The sequence below is a fragment of the Quercus suber genome, unplaced genomic scaffold (genome assembly GCF_002906115.3).
Source record: "Quercus suber isolate HL8 unplaced genomic scaffold, Cork oak 2.0 scaffold_274, whole genome shotgun sequence".
In the NCBI taxonomy this organism is placed as follows: Eukaryota; Viridiplantae; Streptophyta; class Magnoliopsida; order Fagales; family Fagaceae; genus Quercus; species Quercus suber.
Window position 1 is genome coordinate 537,682 of NW_027069730.1, and position 19,824 is coordinate 557,505.

Here is a 19,824-nt window from a genome sequence, read left to right on the forward strand (position 1 = left end):
ACAGTAACAACAGTTTTTTTTTACAACTCTTAGAAGCTTTTTATTTTTATTTTTTGATAATTTTTTTAAGTGAAATCCATAATAAAAAAAATCTTAACAATCACCGCAGGTTCTCGTTAACATTTCCCAAACTGATAAATGTAAAGTTATCTTTGACAATTTGCATTACATGAATTCAGCCAGCATGGAGAAAAGTTTCGTGTTTGTTTTTTTTTTACTTTTTTCAAAAAGGCCAACGTGTTACTGTTGGCCAATAATGACATTTTTGTCTCATTCGGCCACTTTTTTTTCTTGCAAGATGAACTCAGGCCGGACGCGTGGCAAAAAACTGTCAAGGGAAAATAAGGCAAAGATTCTCCAAATTAATGTTTTAAGCACATTTGGTGATGAATCCTTGTAACAGAGCTTAGGTCAATTTAGACTGACTAATGAGAGATTAAATGTGAACTGATAAGGAATTATTATAATCATTAATATTATTAATTATTAAAAAAAAAAACCTTTGAATAGAACGTTATTAATAACCTTACTAATTGTATTTGGACTAATTACAATTTATTCATATGTGCTTTGGCGAAAATTTAAGCTACTTATCTATAGTTTAAAAATTAGCATTTTACCCACCTGAAATTTACTCTGTTAAGCTTCCTTAACTCACCTTTTTACTTTCACAGTTTAAAACACAAAAAACATAACAAAAACATAAAAATCTAAATTTAAAAGTATATTTCTTAAAATTGTAAAGTTTTGGCTTAAGAACATTCTTCATCTTCATAAGAACATTTTCAAGCCTATCAATCCAAACAAAACTGTCAAGGGGATAGAAAAGATTGAGAAATAAATTTGAGGTGTGTTTGATTTGATTTTAATTTTTATTTGCAGTGGCTGTGGGTTTATATTCAAAATTAATGAGTTTAATTTTTGGTTTATGTTTAAGATTTCTAGGTTTATGTTCAAAAAATCTGACTTTAGCTTTTAGTTTTGATTAATTTTGTGAGTTTAGCTTTTAGTTTCTAACTTTTTAATAGAAGCTTGATACAAATAGCTATAACAACTATTGACAAGAGTCATGAAATGTCACATTCATGATTGTTTCCAAGTCGAGACATGAAAATTTTGCAACTAAAGCATTTCTAGAAGATGCAGGAGGCGGACAATCCAACAAAGTTTAACAAACAAAATACCAACATAATTGTATCTCATCTTCGCTCTTTGCTAGTATTTGGAGTCGAAGATCTGTCATCTAAGTTGTCCATTTCAAAATTATTTCACGCTAGATTCAAGCTGCCCAAGGTGTTGGATTTGCAAAGAGCTGAAGTGACTGAACTACCACATAATTTCAATAAACCTAGTGGGTCTGAGAGCTTCACAATTTTTTTTTAAAAAAATAGCTTTTAGATATTGATTTTTATGTTTTTGTTATGTTTTTTGTATTTTTAACAGTGAAAGTAAAAAATTAAGTTACAAAAGCTTAACAGACTAAGTGAACAAAGTGTCAACTTTTTAACCACAGATAAGCAACTTAAATTTCGGCTAAACAAATAAATAAATTGTAATTTGCCCTTTGTATTTTGTATTGATACCAGAGACATTGATGAGGAGAGACTAGAGTAGAGACACCGTCCCGATCCCAAACAAGGGAGTTGAGTTAACGTGTTTTGGTAAAACTTATTTTTCTTTGGAAAAATAATAAGAAAGGGGTGGTATTAATGAGCATCTAGCCCAATATGTAAAACAAACTTTAATTTACCAAAAAAAATCAACGTAGCACGTGTCATCCAATTACGGGATAGTTAAAATTCTTTCTGTTCACACAGGATCTGGGGGCCGGGAAGGCGGGAACCCAACAAACCAAGAAGAAAAAGTAAAAATAAGGATGTAAACAAAATAGATAAAATAGCCACATGAAGATAGCATATGATGCATTTTCTCTTTCCTTGAACATCACATGGAGCACCTTTAAGGATATTGCTATTAATATACACTAAACTATCACTTGAAAAGCAAGCAAATAGAAACAATGGAATGCAAATACAAACGAGGGAACACAAAAGCTCTGGGAAGCACAAATTCACTGTCAAGAGCATTGTCATGCTCTAAACATTAAAATGAGAATGTCAAGTGATTCTTTTCAATTTTTGAGGGGAACCTAGGAATTAACTCTTCAAGGTAAAGGTTTCTATAATGAAAACGATTAATTCCCATTGGTTACAAACACCATGGGTTAAATAATAAGACCACCACTGCTCAAGAGACTTTCTTTGAGATTTTCTCACGAATCTCCTTTTGAAAAGAAAGACGAATTACGGTTTATAAACAAGGTACAGTAGTCAATAAGAAACGAGCAAAACCTCAGAGAATTTAACCAAAATGACAGAATAGAGTTATATATATAGAACTTCAAAAACTTCAACAAAATTGCAACTGCTTTATATTAAAAACACATACAAACATCATACCATGTCAGGCAAAGATGGTTTCTACACTGCAAGTACCACTTAAACAGTCTGAAACTCGAACATCTTAAAATAAAGACACTAGACCTATAAGACAAGACCTGGCAAAGGAAAACAAAGAAACATATCAAATGACACTTACCAAACAGAATCCGTCTTTCTCTACTAAACAAAACAAAATCTCTTTAGAGGAGATCAGCAACATTTGATGGCAGCTCCTCAACTACAACATTATAGAACTTCTGGATGTCAAACAGCATCCTCTCATCATCCTTTGTTACAAAGTTGATGGCAACACCCTTCCTACCAAACCGTCCACTACGTCCAATACGATGCAGATAGTTCTCTGGCTGTGTAGGGAGATCATAATTAATAACAAGGGAGACTTGCTGGACATCAATACCACGTGCCAAAAGATCAGTTGTTATAAGGACACGAGATGATCCAGAACGGAATTCCCGCATGATAATGTCTCTTGTATTCTGGTCCATATCACCATGGGTGGCTGAGACTGTGTGGTCACGGCTCCGCATCTTGTCTGTAAGCCAATCAACCTTGCGCCTCGTGTTCACGAAAATGACACTCTGGGTGATGGCCAAGGTTTCATAAAGATCACAGAGTGTCTCAAGTTTCCACTCCTCCTTATCAACATTAACATAAAACTGTTTTATACCCTCCAGGGTGAGCTCATCACGCTTCACAAGAATTCTAACAGGTTTGTTCATGAACTTCCTAGTAATCTCAAGGGCCTCAGGTGGCATTGTGGCAGAGAATACCCCAACCTGAATCTTTGATGGTAGAAGCTGGAAAATATCATAGATCTGATAGCAAAAACAATTAATATTAGAACCAGTACAGTAACATTTAACAGAGCTTTTCAATTCAGATTCCAACAACTTATATATTTTTTAATAAAAACATTTAATGTATGTACCAAGGAAGCTGAAAGCAGAAACCCATATCACAACCATGGATCTATGAACTGCAAAGTACTTTTAATTCATGAACACTCTTTAAGGTAAATGCAATATTGAAGCATCTAAGATGTACCCAGTGCAACACATTTAATTAGGGAGCAAATCCCTAGAAAAAGTTCCCGTCATATGAAATAAGTGGGGTTCAGTAACCCTTATAATTCCAGTTGCTGCTACTCAGCGTACTCTCATTTAAAGATTTCAATTGATCGATTAAACAGGTCATAATTAGTTCAATGTTTACGAAACCTGACATTAAAGTTACAGCCTTCATTAGTTAAAAAGAATGCTAAAATAACAGGCAATACAGATTAAAGTTGTCAATATATTGGACCTAAAATGAAAAGGAAGGGGAAAGAGAGAGTCAGAAAGGACCTGATCCTTGAAACCCCGGGAAAGCATTTCATCAGCCTCATCCAATACAAACATCTTGATGTAATCAGGACGAAGTGACTGTCTTCGCAGCATATCAAACACACGACCAGGAGTGCCAACAACAACATGAACCCCACTAGACAGAATGCGTTGATCTTCACGAACACTTGTTCCACCAACACAAGCATGTACTCTTACACCAAGATAGTCTCCAAGTGCCCGCATCACCTTCTCAATCTGTTGAGCAAGCTCTCTAGTGGGTGCCAGGACCAAAGCTTGGCATTCCGTCACACTATAGTCAAGTTGTTGCAAAACACCAGAGCAGAAAGTTGCTGTCTTTCCAGTTCCAGATTGAGCCTGTTGAATAACATCAAGACCCTTACAGAAGGGTACAATTCCCCTTTGCTGAATAGCAGAGGGTTTTTCGAAACCTACACAAGGAAATATATTTGGCTGAATCAGAAATATTATTGAACAAAAGAAACACAGTACAGAAAACAGAGTCAAATGACTCAAGACAAACAGTGTGAGGAGTACTCAAACTGCAGAACAAATGAACCAAAACAGGACTTCTAAAACATCACACACTCTAACAAACACAGTACCAGCAATTACAAACTCTGGCAAAACAAACCAGCACATAAAGCTGACAGACTAATCTTCTGACCACATTTTACTCATCTCTACAAGGCTTAAAAACTTTTATTACCGCAGCAGCTGTTGACACACATTAGGCAATCAGATGGGATCCAAAAGAAATGGAAAGCAAAGTAAAACAGTTTGTGTCTGTGTTCCTTCACAAACAAATTTATACCAATAAAAAAAAAAAAATCATGTTCACCCAACCATTCACAATTTTTTTTTTTTGGATAGGTAAGAAAAAATATTATTGAGAAAAGAAAAGCATGAAAAATACATTAGGTTCACGGCAGTGAACAAAGGGAAAAAACATTAGTAAAAACAAACACACTGACACTAAACTATTCTAAAAGATAAGAGAAAATCCATAAGTGTAGAGCAATCTGATAGACCCCAACACCGAGACCAATCATAAAGGGTCCGATGGCATACATCTAACAACTGAGCCAAAGATTTTCTAGTATCCTCAAAAGAATGCCGATTCCGTTCAGTCCAAATAGTCCACATTACACAACCCGGAAATTTATCTTACAAACTCACAATAGAGCTAGCACTTAATCCTCGTCTAAGAAGACGAACTCAAACTTGCAAAACCAAACCAAGCAGTCATAATTGAAGTAAGAAATTTTGAGTTGTGGTACATTATCATATAACCTTAACTATAAGAAAAAAAGAAAGAAAAAAGAAATTATGATTAGATCTACCATAAGCATAAATCCCCCTCAGAAGATTCTCTTGCAATCCCATAGCATCAAAACTTTCATAAACCTCATCATATGATGTGAAGAAGTCTTGAGCATCAGCTGAAAGTCTGTCACCATCAATTCATCAAACAAAGCACAAGGAATTAGCATCCAAATTGCAATACCCTTTGACAAAATTCAATGGACACATAAACTCTCTCACAAAGTCAATAACAAAACAAGTAACTGGAAAAATGATAGAAGATCGGGAAAAATTCTTACAACTCGTCCATTTTAGCATCAAACTGACGAGCATCAAATTGTGACCCCTCTGGTGCCGCCATGACTGTAAAAGGTACAACAATAGTCCATAACAAAATATCACCAACCACATAAACATTACGTGAATATTCCAATCTATGTAATACAATCTGTCCATGCATGTACACAAACAGGAGAGAGAGGGGGGAAGGGCAAGATTGTGTGTGTACGTGTAATAACTGGAAACTCTACAAGCCTGGCATATTTTAATAAATCATATGTATCAGAACCTAAGAAGCACAGACACGAACACCAACACAGAAAAGTAAGACATAGTCACCGCAATTCTTGAAAATTAGGACAGGACATGATGGCAATACAAATATTAATTAATAAATAAATATATATATATAGGGCATATTTTATGTTTATTTTAAGTTGTATCAAAAATCAAAGAATTTTCTTTTTTTTAAATGTAATAAAATATTGCTTTCCTCATGCAGAAGTGTCCCAACATGCTGATTTGGTGTGCCCATGCTTCTTAGATCAAAACTCCATAATAGTTCACAAAGTGATAAACCAAAATACCATGTATAGAAACGGGGCTTTTTTTTTATAATAAACAAAAGAGAAAAGTTTTACAAGAATAACCATTTAAAATAATCTCTCTTTGAAACATTGGCTTTACTAAAATTTTTGACTAAAATTATCATACTCGCAAAAATATAGAAAAAACCACAGATAAACAACATAAGCTAATACAATAGTCATAATAAATAAATAAATAAATAAATAAAAAGCAAAAAACAAAAGGAACACAAGACATAAAACCAGGTACCTAGTTTTAGTATACAAACACAGCATCGCGAATAACCGCTAAAGCAAATACCTAACAAGTTAATTTGCAACACATAATATCATGCACAAAGAAGTTGGTGCTGTATCTGATTCCTTTGTTATGCACAAAAATATCACAATTTGCATACCTAGATAAATTTTAGAATTCCATGGATACAAATATTTTCAATATAATTCGCTAAATACACTAATCAGCTTAGTAATGACATGTTTCCACTAAATTTTCAGAGAACACAACAATATTATAAAAATAAAATAATTATAAATTCTATTTTACCTCAGCTTTCTCGGCAACCAAACAGGAAATCAAAAACGAAAACGAATATTACTAACATCAGAAATATTAACAGAATAACAAATAACTCAACCAATCAATCGTCTCAGAGATAAAAAGCTTATGAGAATCATCAAAACAAAAACAAAAATAAAAATTAAAAATAAAAAGTTTGACAGATCACAGCGACACGTACAGATCGATTAATCAAAACCGCAATAGCTAAATCACAAAAATTAACAGATCGAATACGAAGAAATAAACTAGAGCAAATTATTAATTAAATAATAATAATAGGTCTGATACAACAGTGGGATTCAGATCAAAATCAAGCATCGAATCAGAGAGAGAGAGAGAGAGAGACCTGTTGATCGGTGAAAAGTGAAGTAGAAGAGAGGGGTAGTAGTATTGGTTTTTGTTGTGTGAAGTAATTAGGGTTTCCCAAACTCCTCGGATCTACGCCGCGGAGTTGAGGAACGATAGCGAAGAAGGCTTCTTTTTTTGCGTCTTTTGGTTTTAGTGAGTGTGTTAGTGTTTGTGTGGAAATAAAGAGAACTATACACAGGGATGTTGAAGGGCCGGTGTCTTTTTTTGTCTTTACGGATTTGCCCCTGGATTTTAAACCGAGTTTCGATGGGAATGGGTTGTGAATTGTGATGACTGATGTGAGATCAAACCCACCCGCCCGTGTCCATATTCTCGAGATGGGTTTGTTAATGGGCTTAACTAAACTACCTCTTTTTTTTTTTTTCAGCTAACTATTTTTCAAAATATCAAAATCTATTTTTTATTAAACTATTAATTTTTAAAATTTTTTTTCTCGTTTCACACACAACACTTACTGTCCACTATCTCCTTTCACATCTTATAAAAAATAATTTTGCAACTCTATTTAATTAAAATATTAATTTTTATCTTTTTTTTTTTTAATTTCACACACAACACTTATTATCCACTATTTTCCTTCACCCTTGAGAAACGCATAAAAAATAATTTTACATAAAACAACCGTGACTCTTTTATTTGCACAAGTATTATAGCAAAATCTCATTTTGCATAACCGGTTCATAATTTGAAATGAGTGATTTTAAAACTTCATTGATTATATTTTGGGGTTTACGTTATTTTATATTAGCTGGTGCAAATGCTCTAAGTTAAAGACAAGAGGTTATGGGAAAGTAATAGCGTTATTAGCCCAAGTCCTCATTTTATCAATTTATACAAAAACAAAAATGTCAGTTTTGTTTTTTGTTTTTTTTTTTTTTTTGCTGCAATAAAAAGGGTACAGAACGACCAGTTCATGGGAATAATCCAATTGTAATATTACTAGTGAACTGACATTGAGCCCTCAAAGAGAGGGGGAGGGGAAATTAGATGGACCCCAAAGAAAAGTACCAATTTATAGTTGAAGTGTAACATATACATTAGTGTGCATTTTGATAAACATACAGTTGCACCTTGGACAAAGGCTATGCTCTAAAATGATGCGCACTCCCTTTTAGGATAAAAAGAAGTCCAACCAAACAAACACAGGCCTATTAAAATCCCATATCGATTAAATTGTTCAAATATTTTTAGGGTTTAAGGCTTTAAGCAATCATCAAAGGTGTTTAATAAGTTGAAGCCCACTCTACACCCAAAAAGGAGCATTCGATTAGAACTCAACCTGCGTAACTCATTTCTTTGCCCCATTTTTAAGTTCCCCGAGTCAGTATGTCAACAACCTGTTTTGCATACATATTTGATATCATTATCAGTTAAGCCAGTAGGAGAGTCCAGACAAAACTGCTTAAGTAACGGCTGGTTTTACTCAAAAAATAAAAATAAAAATAACTAATTCCAAAAGATTTAAAGCCAAGCTTTACAGTTTCACCAATTCATGTGCCACTCTAATAACATACACTTCTTCAATAAATATGATACGACATATTACATGGTTCAAGGAAAAATTTGACAGACCATTGTTTGGCAGCCCTCACAAAACCTCAAAATCCAACATGGATGCTTGCCGCCCATTGACCTCTAAATCCTGTCGCAGGCTACTCACCCAATGTTTCAGGCATGCCTCTGAATCTGAACCAGATTCTTCATCGGAACGTGCAAAGGTGGCTTCCAAACTGTGAGATAACATCTACAAGACCTCCATAACCTCCAACTGCTGTAACCTGTGACAAGTGGGTTCGACAACACAAGAATTAGGTTGAGCATAAAAACATAACCAATAAGGAGTCAAAACTGTTCTAACATGATGAGCATAAACATTACTAAGAAGGAGTAAAAACTATTCTGAAATGATGCTTTTTTCTCAAGTTGACCAAACATAACAAGTACCAAGAAACAATGATTTTCTAATGAGAGAACAATGTTTGATCTGAATCAGAAGTTCAAAAATAGCCTTTTTTTCTTCTTCTTGTTTTCGTCTTTCTTTGGTTCACAGTATCCTGTGCTTCTTTAGTTTCATGTAACTAAGTAGAAAATTGCAGCAAATCAATGGTGAAAATTCACTGTTTCATAATTGGATATTGTGATAGGACAAAATTTAGCAAGTCATAAGATTCAACCTACGCTGGTAAATAGGTGAATTTGCACACCTATAGTACACAGTGAAGAGACTCAACTCAACTAGACCATATTCTCAACTAACTGGGGCTATGGCTTCTTTTGTTGCCAGATGGCCCTATCTAGGGCCATCTCTGAAGTTACCTCTAGTATAGAGCGAAAAGAGAGAATTGGACAATTTTAGTGAGATATAGCACGGCTGAACCAAGTATCATTTTGCAAGGATGTAATCTGTGGTTTATAAGCCGCATCTTTTATCAAGAGCCAGGACATGAGCTGTATCATTTATCAAGAGATTTAATATAGACCATAACAATGAATCAAGATTGCACTTAACACCATTATAAGCACTAATTTCTAGTACATATGGCCCATAAAGAGAAAATGAGAACTAAGGTCTTCATCATCAATCATCAAAATTAAATTACCATCTGTCCCAAAAACTTGTACTATTAGGAAATTGTGAATTCAATCAATATTCTAACACATCCCTTGGGCCTAGACTCCCCTTTAATAAGTGGATTCCAACACTTGGAAATTTTTTACTTATGAAAGGGAGAGTAGACGGGTTCAACTTAGGACCACTTGTTTAAATACATCATTAATTACCACTTGTCCCAAAAGCTTAAACTATTAGAAAATTGTGAACTTGATCATTTAACCAATATTCTAACAGTACATAAATCACACAAAATTAGAAAACTCAACCCATAAGGAAAAAAGGAATTGAATCCAGAACATACCCCAGACGGATGTAGGGAGACAGAGAATGCCGATGGAGGAGCACATTGTATCTGTGAAAGAATCGCCCCATTAATGTCAAAACGACACAGAAGAGGTTCTGCTCCAACAGCCAAAATCTGCATTTTAAAAATAATAATAGTAAGTTCAATCACATCAATAATGGGAGCACTTCATACTATGTATGGTTTTTTTTTTCAGATCGAGGACCTTTTCCAATAACACCCACTGAATCCCAAAGGATCTAAAAAAAATCTCCACAGTTCAAATGCAACACTGCTATGTATCAAATGATAGTCCACCGTCTCTCTCACTACAACAGCACATGCAACACCAACTCATAATAGATATATGCTACGGTGACAGGGTAAAACAATTAAGTCCTAAACCTATTTTCTAATCTTTCGTCCCTTTCCATCTTCTCTCTCTCTCTCTCTCTCTCATCTAACCCTAATATTTCAAAGATTACAACTCAACTCTTACAAAGTAGGAAACCAGTTAACATGTGTAAGTATTACAAGATTACAAAGGATCCTCCATATCAATTGATAGAATCCAGGACAAGTTAACTAAAGATGGGAACCATCATGATCAAGAAAAAGAAAGAAAAGGCACCTGGTTGGCAGAGTTTCGGGCAACTATACAATGCAAGTAGTCTGAATGCCCCTTAAAAACTACTTTGAGTTTACCCGTTTCCTGAAATACCAATCACAATCATGCATTCATGCTGAATTCAGACCATCTAGGAAAATAAATCAAGAACATTCTAAATCATCTATAAGTCCATGACAAAAATCAATAATTGATATATTCACCTTGGACAAATACATACCACATCCCAGCAATACGCACAAGAATCACCAGAAGCTGAAAAAATAGATCCTCCCTACAATAGACCAACAACAACAACAAAACTTTAGTCCCAAATTTTTGGGGTTGGCTATGGATCCCCCTACAGCAGAAGATACTATATAAACACAAACTCCTTCATAGATAGATATATATTCTATGGGAAAGGTTATATATAACACAAGAACAGAAGAGGTCACAAACCTGTATGTTAACAGCAATGGCATTATTTTCAGGAATTGGAGAAAGAGCACCCAAGGACCTCTAGAAGTTAACAGTAACACATGAAATGAAAAATAGGTAGGTAGTTCGGGAAGAGAAAACAAAAGGAAGAAATACGGTATAATGGATAAAATTGACATAGACAAAGTTACATACTTATGTTGGGGATTCACCAGGTCAAGTACTGGCTTCATTTGCTTCCCTGCTGAGAGAGAGAATAAATCATATCCATAAACCATATTCCTTTAGTTAAACAAAAGCAATATATCTAAATTAGTGAATAAGAACACTTGAAGCAAAAATCAAGCATGTCACATAACTAGGAAGCAAAAAATTATTTTAAGAAAAATGCAAGCACAGTAAAAATGAAACTCTAAAGATGATACAGCGCTTATGGGAGTTAATGTGAATCATATTCTAAGCTATGTAACCAAAGTGGACAAAATGCATTACAGTATTTGCATATCGTCGCAGTTCTAAAATATCTTCCAAGAAGCATATACGGACTTGAAGCAACCTAACAAATTATTAATTTTTACAACCCATTCAAATAGATAGGTTGAAAGTTTACTCTAGTTCTATTGGGACCAAAATTAAAGCCCCTGCATTAGATACCTGTCCATAAATGAAATGCACTGGCCCTGAGGGGAAAAAATGGCTTCGAATTCTTTGAAAAACTTATTAAATATTTTGACACTTATAGAGGGACTGAAGTTTATGACCTTTCTATTTTTTGTTAAATGTTTGGACTTTGGACTTAAAATTCTGATAATTTAGACCAAGTTCCTAAACACTGGTTTTCATACAAATAGTGCCTAACTATTCTAAATTAAATTAAAAAAAAAAATTGTACAAATATAAAGAGAAATTTATACATTTTTGATTTTATGGAAATAATTAAAATTTTAAAATAATTGATTCCATAATTATTTCCTAGTGAAAATAAAATTTAAAAATATATACATAATGTTAAAATTTATTTTGCGAAAAAATTATATATTTGAACCATGTTTAGCTCTATTATAAAATTGATTCTAAACATGTAAAATTTGATTGAATTATTTTAACAAAGCATAACTTTGTGGACATCAAATACAAGAACCAATTGCTTCTTTTTTTAGTTGCTATACGATAATTTGCCTTTGCCAACAGGTGAAGACCAAGCCTGTAGATGCCAAACAGAAAAGGCATGTTTGAGGTTCAATTGCTGTATAGTACCTTAGGGGTTCCACAAGTTTTCCCTTCCCTTGGAAGAATAAAGGATGACCAAAGTCCCACGAAATGTTCCATTTTTTTCTGTGAGCTGCGTCTTAGTGAAAATCGTGACAATTGACAACCTTTGAAAAAGGCATTTGTTGATAGTTGATTGGTGTTGTACGTATAAGCAGGGAATTTATTTTTCACCTGCTATTTTATGGTTCTTTTGCTAAAGACATATGGTCATCTGTATTTGCATTATTTGGGTTAGTCTAGGTGATGCCCAAATCTGTGCTTGATCTTTTGGAGTGTTGCCACAAGGAGGATTCCATTGACACTGAGTAGCTAATGTGTAGCAAGCAATGCCTCTTTGAGTCATGTGGAATTTGTGATATGAAAGAAACAAAAGGATATTTGATGGAGTTGAACATCCTATCCCAAGACGCATGGATACTCCATTTTTGTTCATGTACCCGTATCCTATACGTATCATACTGGATACCTCTAAGATACGTATCAGTAATTTTTTTTTTTTTTTAAATGTCAATACGTCCAAAATATGCCCTGATGTGGCTTGGATACTGTTGCAACCCAACCCTCAACAGTGAGAGATAAAATTGTAAGAATTTATATATATATATATATANTTTTTTTTTTTTTTTTTTTGGTGGGGGTGGGGGGGGTGTTGGGGTTGGGGGGGAGAGCTGGAACACCACGATTATGCTCATAGGCATAAATTTCCAAGTAATATCAATCACCAAAAATAATAATAACTTACTTGATTGTCGTCAAATAATACATCCTGCACAGAAGCACGAGTTGAAGTCCTTGAAATGCACTCAGAAGCAGGAAGATTCCAAATGGATAAACACCGACCACTGCTACAAGCCTATGACAGTAAGAGTTGATTAATTAGGTCATACCTAAGCCAACTATAATAAGAATTATTCTTGATGCAAGATGATAACTCTTTATACCAAATGTATCTTTGTTTCATGAATTTTGCCTGTAACTCAAACATAGTATATAATGTCATTATTATCAATGTCACACACTTTGTGGTTAAAATGAAAATCTTGCAATAAATTGGTAACATCTTCTCTTATGTGACAAGTAATTTGCTAACTGAGTAGGAGAGAATATAAGCTCATAAATAGCTGAAAGAGTTTCTCCACCACCAGATGTCAAGTATCATAGACACAGTTACACAATAATCATACTGCTTTATACACCGATGACAAGCTACCTGGTACATCAATTATGGGCACATTGAGTAGGGAATTATACTAAGTTGTAACCTCCTATAAGCACCAACTACAATGGTGCTTTATGAGTTATAATGCAAAGTATGAGTATTTTTTTTTTTTTGATAAGTAAAACAACTACATGAATATACAAAGGAAAAAAATAGAAATAAAAGAAAAGAAAAGAGCAATCATGTCCTTATCACATAAAGTCTTACCAACCAGCTCTCACTTCCATCAAGAGCAATGCAACTAACGCATGAGAAGAAACCTTTCAACTTTGTGTTCTCTGCTGGATTAATTACTTGAATACACTTTCCACTTTTGCAATCTAGGTAACACCACATGTACAAGCAAATAAGCATAATCACTTCTAACTAGATTAATTATAGATAATAATTGAGAGTCCAAAAAAGAATTGCACAACAAAATATTAGAGGAAACTACAAGAAATTCAACAAAATAATTATTTTATCTGAGTAAATTTCGGCCTAAATTCTAAATTATTGAGAATAAAGAAAATCAGTTTTACCCCATATCCGTGCAGTCCCATCCTCTGAACCAGTTATGATCTGAAAAATTGAAAAAGAAAAGAAAGAAAATAAGAAAAAGTAGTAAGAGAAATCCTGCAGTGCATCTGTTACTTCAAATGTACTTTGCTGTATAATTTTCAACTATGACAACAGAAGTAATCAAACACATTAAAAAGTGCCCCCTAATAAAGAAATTTAGAGAATGAAACAAACAGTCATTTCTTTTAATAGGTTAAAACCAGGTTATTGGTTAGATTTTTTTTTTTTAATAAGTAATAATTTTATTAGGAACTAGAAGAGCATCAAGTACACTGAGGGTATGCTAGATGTACAAAAATCTAAATTTTGCTCAAAGTTCAGTGATCAATAAACTCTAATAAGTTTTTGAGAATGAGCAAATTCCTGATATAAGAAATGTTTATCAGCTGAAATCCACTTCTAATGGACTAACAAATATAAGATTGTTACAAAAATACAAGTCCTTGACTATCTTGCAGTAATCAGCCTATGGAAATAGGCATATAGAATTCTCCATTTAGGAGAAGGGGGTGGTTAGGGTGTGTTTAGATACTACATAAACATTTTCACTTTGTTTCATCTCATAGTCCAACCCCCTCCCCTTTCCTCTTGCCAGTCCTTTTAAGTTCTTATCTTGTAACTAGCTTGCTCCTTCACTGTTTCTTTCAAGTAATTTTTATTTATTTATAGGTAAGAAAGTTTTATGAAAAAAGACTACTTCATGTATAAAGGACAAGGACAACAGTCTAAAGAATTATAACAAAAAAGTTATATAACAAAAGGCAAAGACTCAATGAACAACACAATGGAATTACTATATGTAAAATCCCATGCACAAGACTACTCATATAAGGAACTAGTGAAAGTTGCCAACAACTAACTCCCTGTGCTTTCCACATCTTTGAAAGTGTGCAGATTTTGTTCCCTTCATATGGTCCACATCAAACAAAAGAAAAAAAAATTCCAAACATCTAACGAATGCTTACCAACCCAATTTCTCCATCCACCTATCAGATCGAGGACCTTTTCCAATAACACCCACTGAATCCCAAAGGATCTAAAAAAAATCTCCACAGTTCAAATGCAACACTGCTATGTATCAAATGATAGTCCACCGTCTCTCTCACTACAACAGCACATGCAACACCAACTCATAATAGATATATGCTACGGTGACAGGGTAAAACAATTAAGTCCTAAACCTATTTTCTAATCTTTCGTCCCTTTCCATCTTCTCTCTCTCTCTCTCTCTCTCATCTAACCCTAATATTTCAAAGATTACAACTCAACTCTTACAAAGTAGGAAACCAGTTAACATGTGTAAGTATTACAAGATTACAAAGGATCCTCCATATCAATTGATAGAATCCAGGACAAGTTAACTAAAGATGGGAACCATCATGATCAAGAAAAAGAAAGAAAAGGCACCTGGTTGGCAGAGTTTCGGGCAACTATACAATGCAAGTAGTCTGAATGCCCCTTAAAAACTACTTTGAGTTTACCCGTTTCCTGAAATACCAATCACAATCATGCATTCATGCTGAATTCAGACCATCTAGGAAAATAAATCAAGAACATTCTAAATCATCTATAAGTCCATGACAAAAATCAATAATTGATATATTCACCTTGGACAAATACATACCACATCCCAGCAATACGCACAAGAATCACCAGAAGCTGAAAAAATAGATCCTCCCTACAATAGACCAACAACAACAACAAAACTTTAGTCCCAAATTTTTGGGGTTGGCTATGGATCCCCCTACAGCAGAAGATACTATATAAACACAAACTCCTTCATAGATAGATATATATTCTATGGGAAAGGTTATATATAACACAAGAACAGAAGAGGTCACAAACCTGTATGTTAACAGCAATGGCATTATTTTCAGGAATTGGAGAAAGAGCACCCAAGGACCTCTAGAAGTTAACAGTAACACATGAAATGAAAAATAGGTAGGTAGTTCGGGAAGAGAAAACAAAAGGAAGAAATACGGTATAATGGATAAAATTGACATAGACAAAGTTACATACTTATGTTGGGGATTCACCAGGTCAAGTACTGGCTTCATTTGCTTCCCTGCTGAGAGAGAGAATAAATCATATCCATAAACCATATTCCTTTAGTTAAACAAAAGCAATATATCTAAATTAGTGAATAAGAACACTTGAAGCAAAAATCAAGCATGTCACATAACTAGGAAGCAAAAAATTATTTTAAGAAAAATGCAAGCACAGTAAAAATGAAACTCTAAAGATGATACAGCGCTTATGGGAGTTAATGTGAATCATATTCTAAGCTATGTAACCAAAGTGGACAAAATGCATTACAGTATTTGCATATCGTCGCAGTTCTAAAATATCTTCCAAGAAGCATATACGGACTTGAAGCAACCTAACAAATTATTAATTTTTACAACCCATTCAAATAGATAGGTTGAAAGTTTACTCTAGTTCTATTGGGACCAAAATTAAAGCCCCTGCATTAGATACCTGTCCATAAATGAAATGCACTGGCCCTGAGGGGAAAAAATGGCTTCGAATTCTTTGAAAAACTTATTAAATATTTTGACACTTATAGAGGGACTGAAGTTTATGACCTTTCTATTTTTTGTTAAATGTTTGGACTTTGGACTTAAAATTCTGATAATTTAGACCAAGTTCCTAAACACTGGTTTTCATACAAATAGTGCCTAACTATTCTAAATTAAATTAAAAAAAGAATTTATATATATATATATATATATATTTATGTTTATATATTGGTTTCAATGTTGAACACTTATCTAGTTATCTTTTATTTACTCTTTTGTATCTTGATTTGTATTCTAAACATCATTTAATGACCATGGATTCACTTTAATATCCATTATTGCTCTTAAATTGATATATGCTTAACAATATATGAAAATAAATGCTTAACAATATATGAAAATAAATATATTTAATAAGTAATTAATACACATATTTTCAATGTATTGTACCGTAGGTTTTTCAAGAAATGTTGTATCCCCATATTCTTACCCGTGCATCTTCAATCCTACCTTTGCAATCAAAGAGCACATTTGCGATCCTTGTACGATTTATAATTGGATGTATCCCTAGGGCAGCAATCCTTCAATGTCAAGTTGTTGATTTCTCAATTTCTCTCTTTGTGATTTGTATTCTTTCAAACGGGATTATAGACAACCTTTGTGTCCGTCTCTTTTCCTCTTTCAATAAAAGTTTTACTTATATATAAAAAAATAAAAATAAAAGACATTATTTTATCAATCTATTTTCCAGGTGCATTGAGAAAAACTACTAGAAATGACAGCATAGTAGTTACACGTGCTAATAGGCACAATACCAACTTCATGCTTTACTACATGACATGTTATTTCTAAAAACCAATAACATAATTCAGTATATTACCTTGCAATGGAATGGGCACATCTGAATTTGTAAAATCCTTCCACCTCCATCCTCGAATCCGACCATCATCACCACAACTACATGAAAATACTTATATAATCAGATATTTTAACACCATAACAACGATTTATTTTCATTTAGATCAGCCAACATGTAACAATTATTAGATGCGTGCTCTATGCATGAGTATTATATTACTAGGGTTCAAGTGATAGCCCAATGATAATGGCATCCTTTTGTTAGTAGAAATTTTTTAGCATTGCTCTTCTTATGGTTTGCTTTAAGATTTTTGGTCAAATAACTTGTCTTTGATGTTCTTGTATTCTATACTTGTTTCTTTCTTTATTTTTATTCCCTAGCTGGTGCATCATAAATTGAGCTGTGAGGAATAATTCATAAAAAAATGTATTCCTTGGCTGGAATTAAGAAAAAATCATGACAACGTATAGTTGCTTCATTTTAGCTTATTCTTTGAATTTAGGAGTAAAATAGCTGAATTGAGCATTGAACTCTTTAATTTCATATTGGTTAAGCTTTTATCAAGTTTGAACTCCATCCAAGCTCTTGTTCACCTTGTCTTTGGAAGGTCTAGGTGATCTTGAGCTTAAACACAATGGGATTGTTTGATAGCCTTGGCCAACATGCGTATATAAGTATTTGATGTCCAATAACTGCTGATTAGATTCTCAAAGCTTTTGTATGTTCTATTCAACCTTGCTACCTCACTTTTCTATTACTTATTTTTTTTTCTTCATGTGTGTTTTATGGGTAATTTATAGAGAAACAATGTTGCTTCAGCGGTGAGACACCTACCTCATATGAAGTGAATTGATATTGATGTTTTCAAGCAAAAATGTTTAAATAGTGGACTATTACCCTCAATATTGAGCTTGGCTTGATTAGGCTAGTTGTGTGAACTTGCTAAGGAACATTGCCTTAACTAATCTCCACTCAAGTTTGAGCTTGGCTGGATTAGGCTAGTGGTGTGAACTTGCTAAGGAACTTTGCATAGAAGGAGCATGCTTGTTTGAAAGCCCTCCAACAATTTAGTGATTTCTTGGGTTCTTTATATCCATATCTATTCTATCTCTTAATTGATTACATTTTTAGTACAAGATCTATAATCTCACATCTGAAATATATTAGATACAAATAGATAATAATACTCATGCTTTTTTTTTTTTTTGAGATATGTAAATAGTGGGGGAGGGGGCTGGGGGAGGGAGCTGGGGGAAGTGGGGTTCAAACAAGTTAGCTATGCCACTCTGATGCACATCTCAAGAAAACAAAATGATGCTATTGTTTTTTATCCCAATAAAAAGGAAAGCAAAATGATGGTACAGCCAGTAACAAGGTAATTCAACATAGATTGATAAAACAATTTGTACTCCATATAATTACCAATATATTTTGATAACCACAAAAAAAATTATATAAGATGCAAAAGTCATCGTTGATACTGTTTGAAACAATAAAGTGGTCACATTCTACACAGCCAATCAATCTTGAAAGTGTCCAAATATTTTTAGTTAAGATAATACAAATTTTAACAAAAGAAAAGTATTTCCCTCAATGTGTGCCATGTTATGTGTGTGTGCATGTAGAGAGAGAGAGAGAGAGAGAGAGAGAGAGAGAGAGATTAGAACTAAACCAAACCTTAGTAACAAGGCATCTTCACCATCACCATAGAATTTGATATCATAAGCAGGTCCATCATGCCCTTGAACAAAGCAATTGGGTTCAGCCACCAACAAGCTACACAAATTCCACATGTAAAAAGCAAATGCACCTAGTCAGCCAGAATCAACCTGAGATTTAAAATTTTAACCAACAATAAATTAGCAATGCATACTTACTGTTGTGTCTTTGTATTCCTAAAACTTTGCTGCAATAAAACAACAACAACAAACAGACAAAATAGATAAATTATTTGAATTAGTAGAAAACCAAGACTTAAAAATGATTGAATAACACTACAGCCGCAAAAAAAGAAAAAAAAAAAAAAAAAGAAAGGCTAATGGTCTTATTCAAATCCTAATTGACAAATTCTCCCAAGAGCCAATTGTGGCTTAAATAACATATTTCAAGCACCACATCTGCATCACATGGGAGACTCCATCAATTGGGACACCAAAACATGACAATTTCATTTCATCTCAAACCACAAAGATATTTACGCACTGTTTGTTTCGGTAGAGACAACATTTACTGGTATTTGGTACAATGGGGGAACACAATTCAATAGATAATGTTTTTTGTGGTCAATGAAAAACAAACCCAAAATGAGCGCAAAACGTCTTCCAAAACCTTACATACTCAACAGACCACCACAAATAATTCCACATCCCAAAAAGAAAGTCCCCCAATGCTAACTTCACTGCAACTTCTCTCTCTTCAAACCACCCCCCCACCCCTTCCCGCTCCTTACTCTCAAATTAAATGCTTTTTCCCTCTTAATTTTTCACACACATTCCAAATTTAATGCCTGTTTTCCCAATTGAGACTTAAAAAAAAAAAAAAA

General features: G+C 33.7%; 1 protein-coding gene and 1 long non-coding RNA gene across 2 annotated transcripts in view; both read right to left on the reverse strand.

The window, feature by feature from the left end:
- Window positions 1–2,408: 2,408 nt before the first annotated feature.
- Window positions 2,409–19,824, reverse strand: part of LOC112002178 (eukaryotic initiation factor 4A-2) — a 19,901-nt gene continuing 2,485 nt past the window's right edge. The window contains 18 exon segments of the mRNA XM_065781642.1: window positions 2,409–3,277; window positions 3,806–4,236; window positions 5,149–5,255; window positions 5,410–5,473; window positions 6,885–6,951; window positions 8,611–8,685; window positions 9,823–9,939; window positions 12,867–12,977; window positions 13,551–13,663; window positions 13,865–13,904; window positions 15,312–15,392; window positions 15,529–15,582; window positions 15,750–15,799; window positions 15,802–15,809; window positions 15,924–15,969; window positions 17,304–17,380; window positions 18,960–19,058; window positions 19,160–19,188. Of these exon segments, the coding sequence (XP_065637714.1) occupies window positions 2,642–3,277; window positions 3,806–4,236; window positions 5,149–5,255; window positions 5,410–5,473; window positions 6,885–6,951; window positions 8,611–8,685; window positions 9,823–9,939; window positions 12,867–12,977; window positions 13,551–13,663; window positions 13,865–13,904; window positions 15,312–15,392; window positions 15,529–15,582; window positions 15,750–15,799; window positions 15,802–15,809; window positions 15,924–15,969; window positions 17,304–17,380; window positions 18,960–19,058; window positions 19,160–19,188 (2,205 nt within the window). The 3' untranslated portion in view covers window positions 2,409–2,641.
- LOC136070968 (uncharacterized) lies at window positions 10,030–11,123 on the reverse strand. The gene is made up of 3 exons (XR_010632246.1): window positions 10,874–11,123; window positions 10,653–10,706; window positions 10,030–10,516 (listed from the first exon to the last, which is right to left on the reverse strand). It is a non-coding gene; the product is annotated as an uncharacterized LOC136070968 (long non-coding RNA).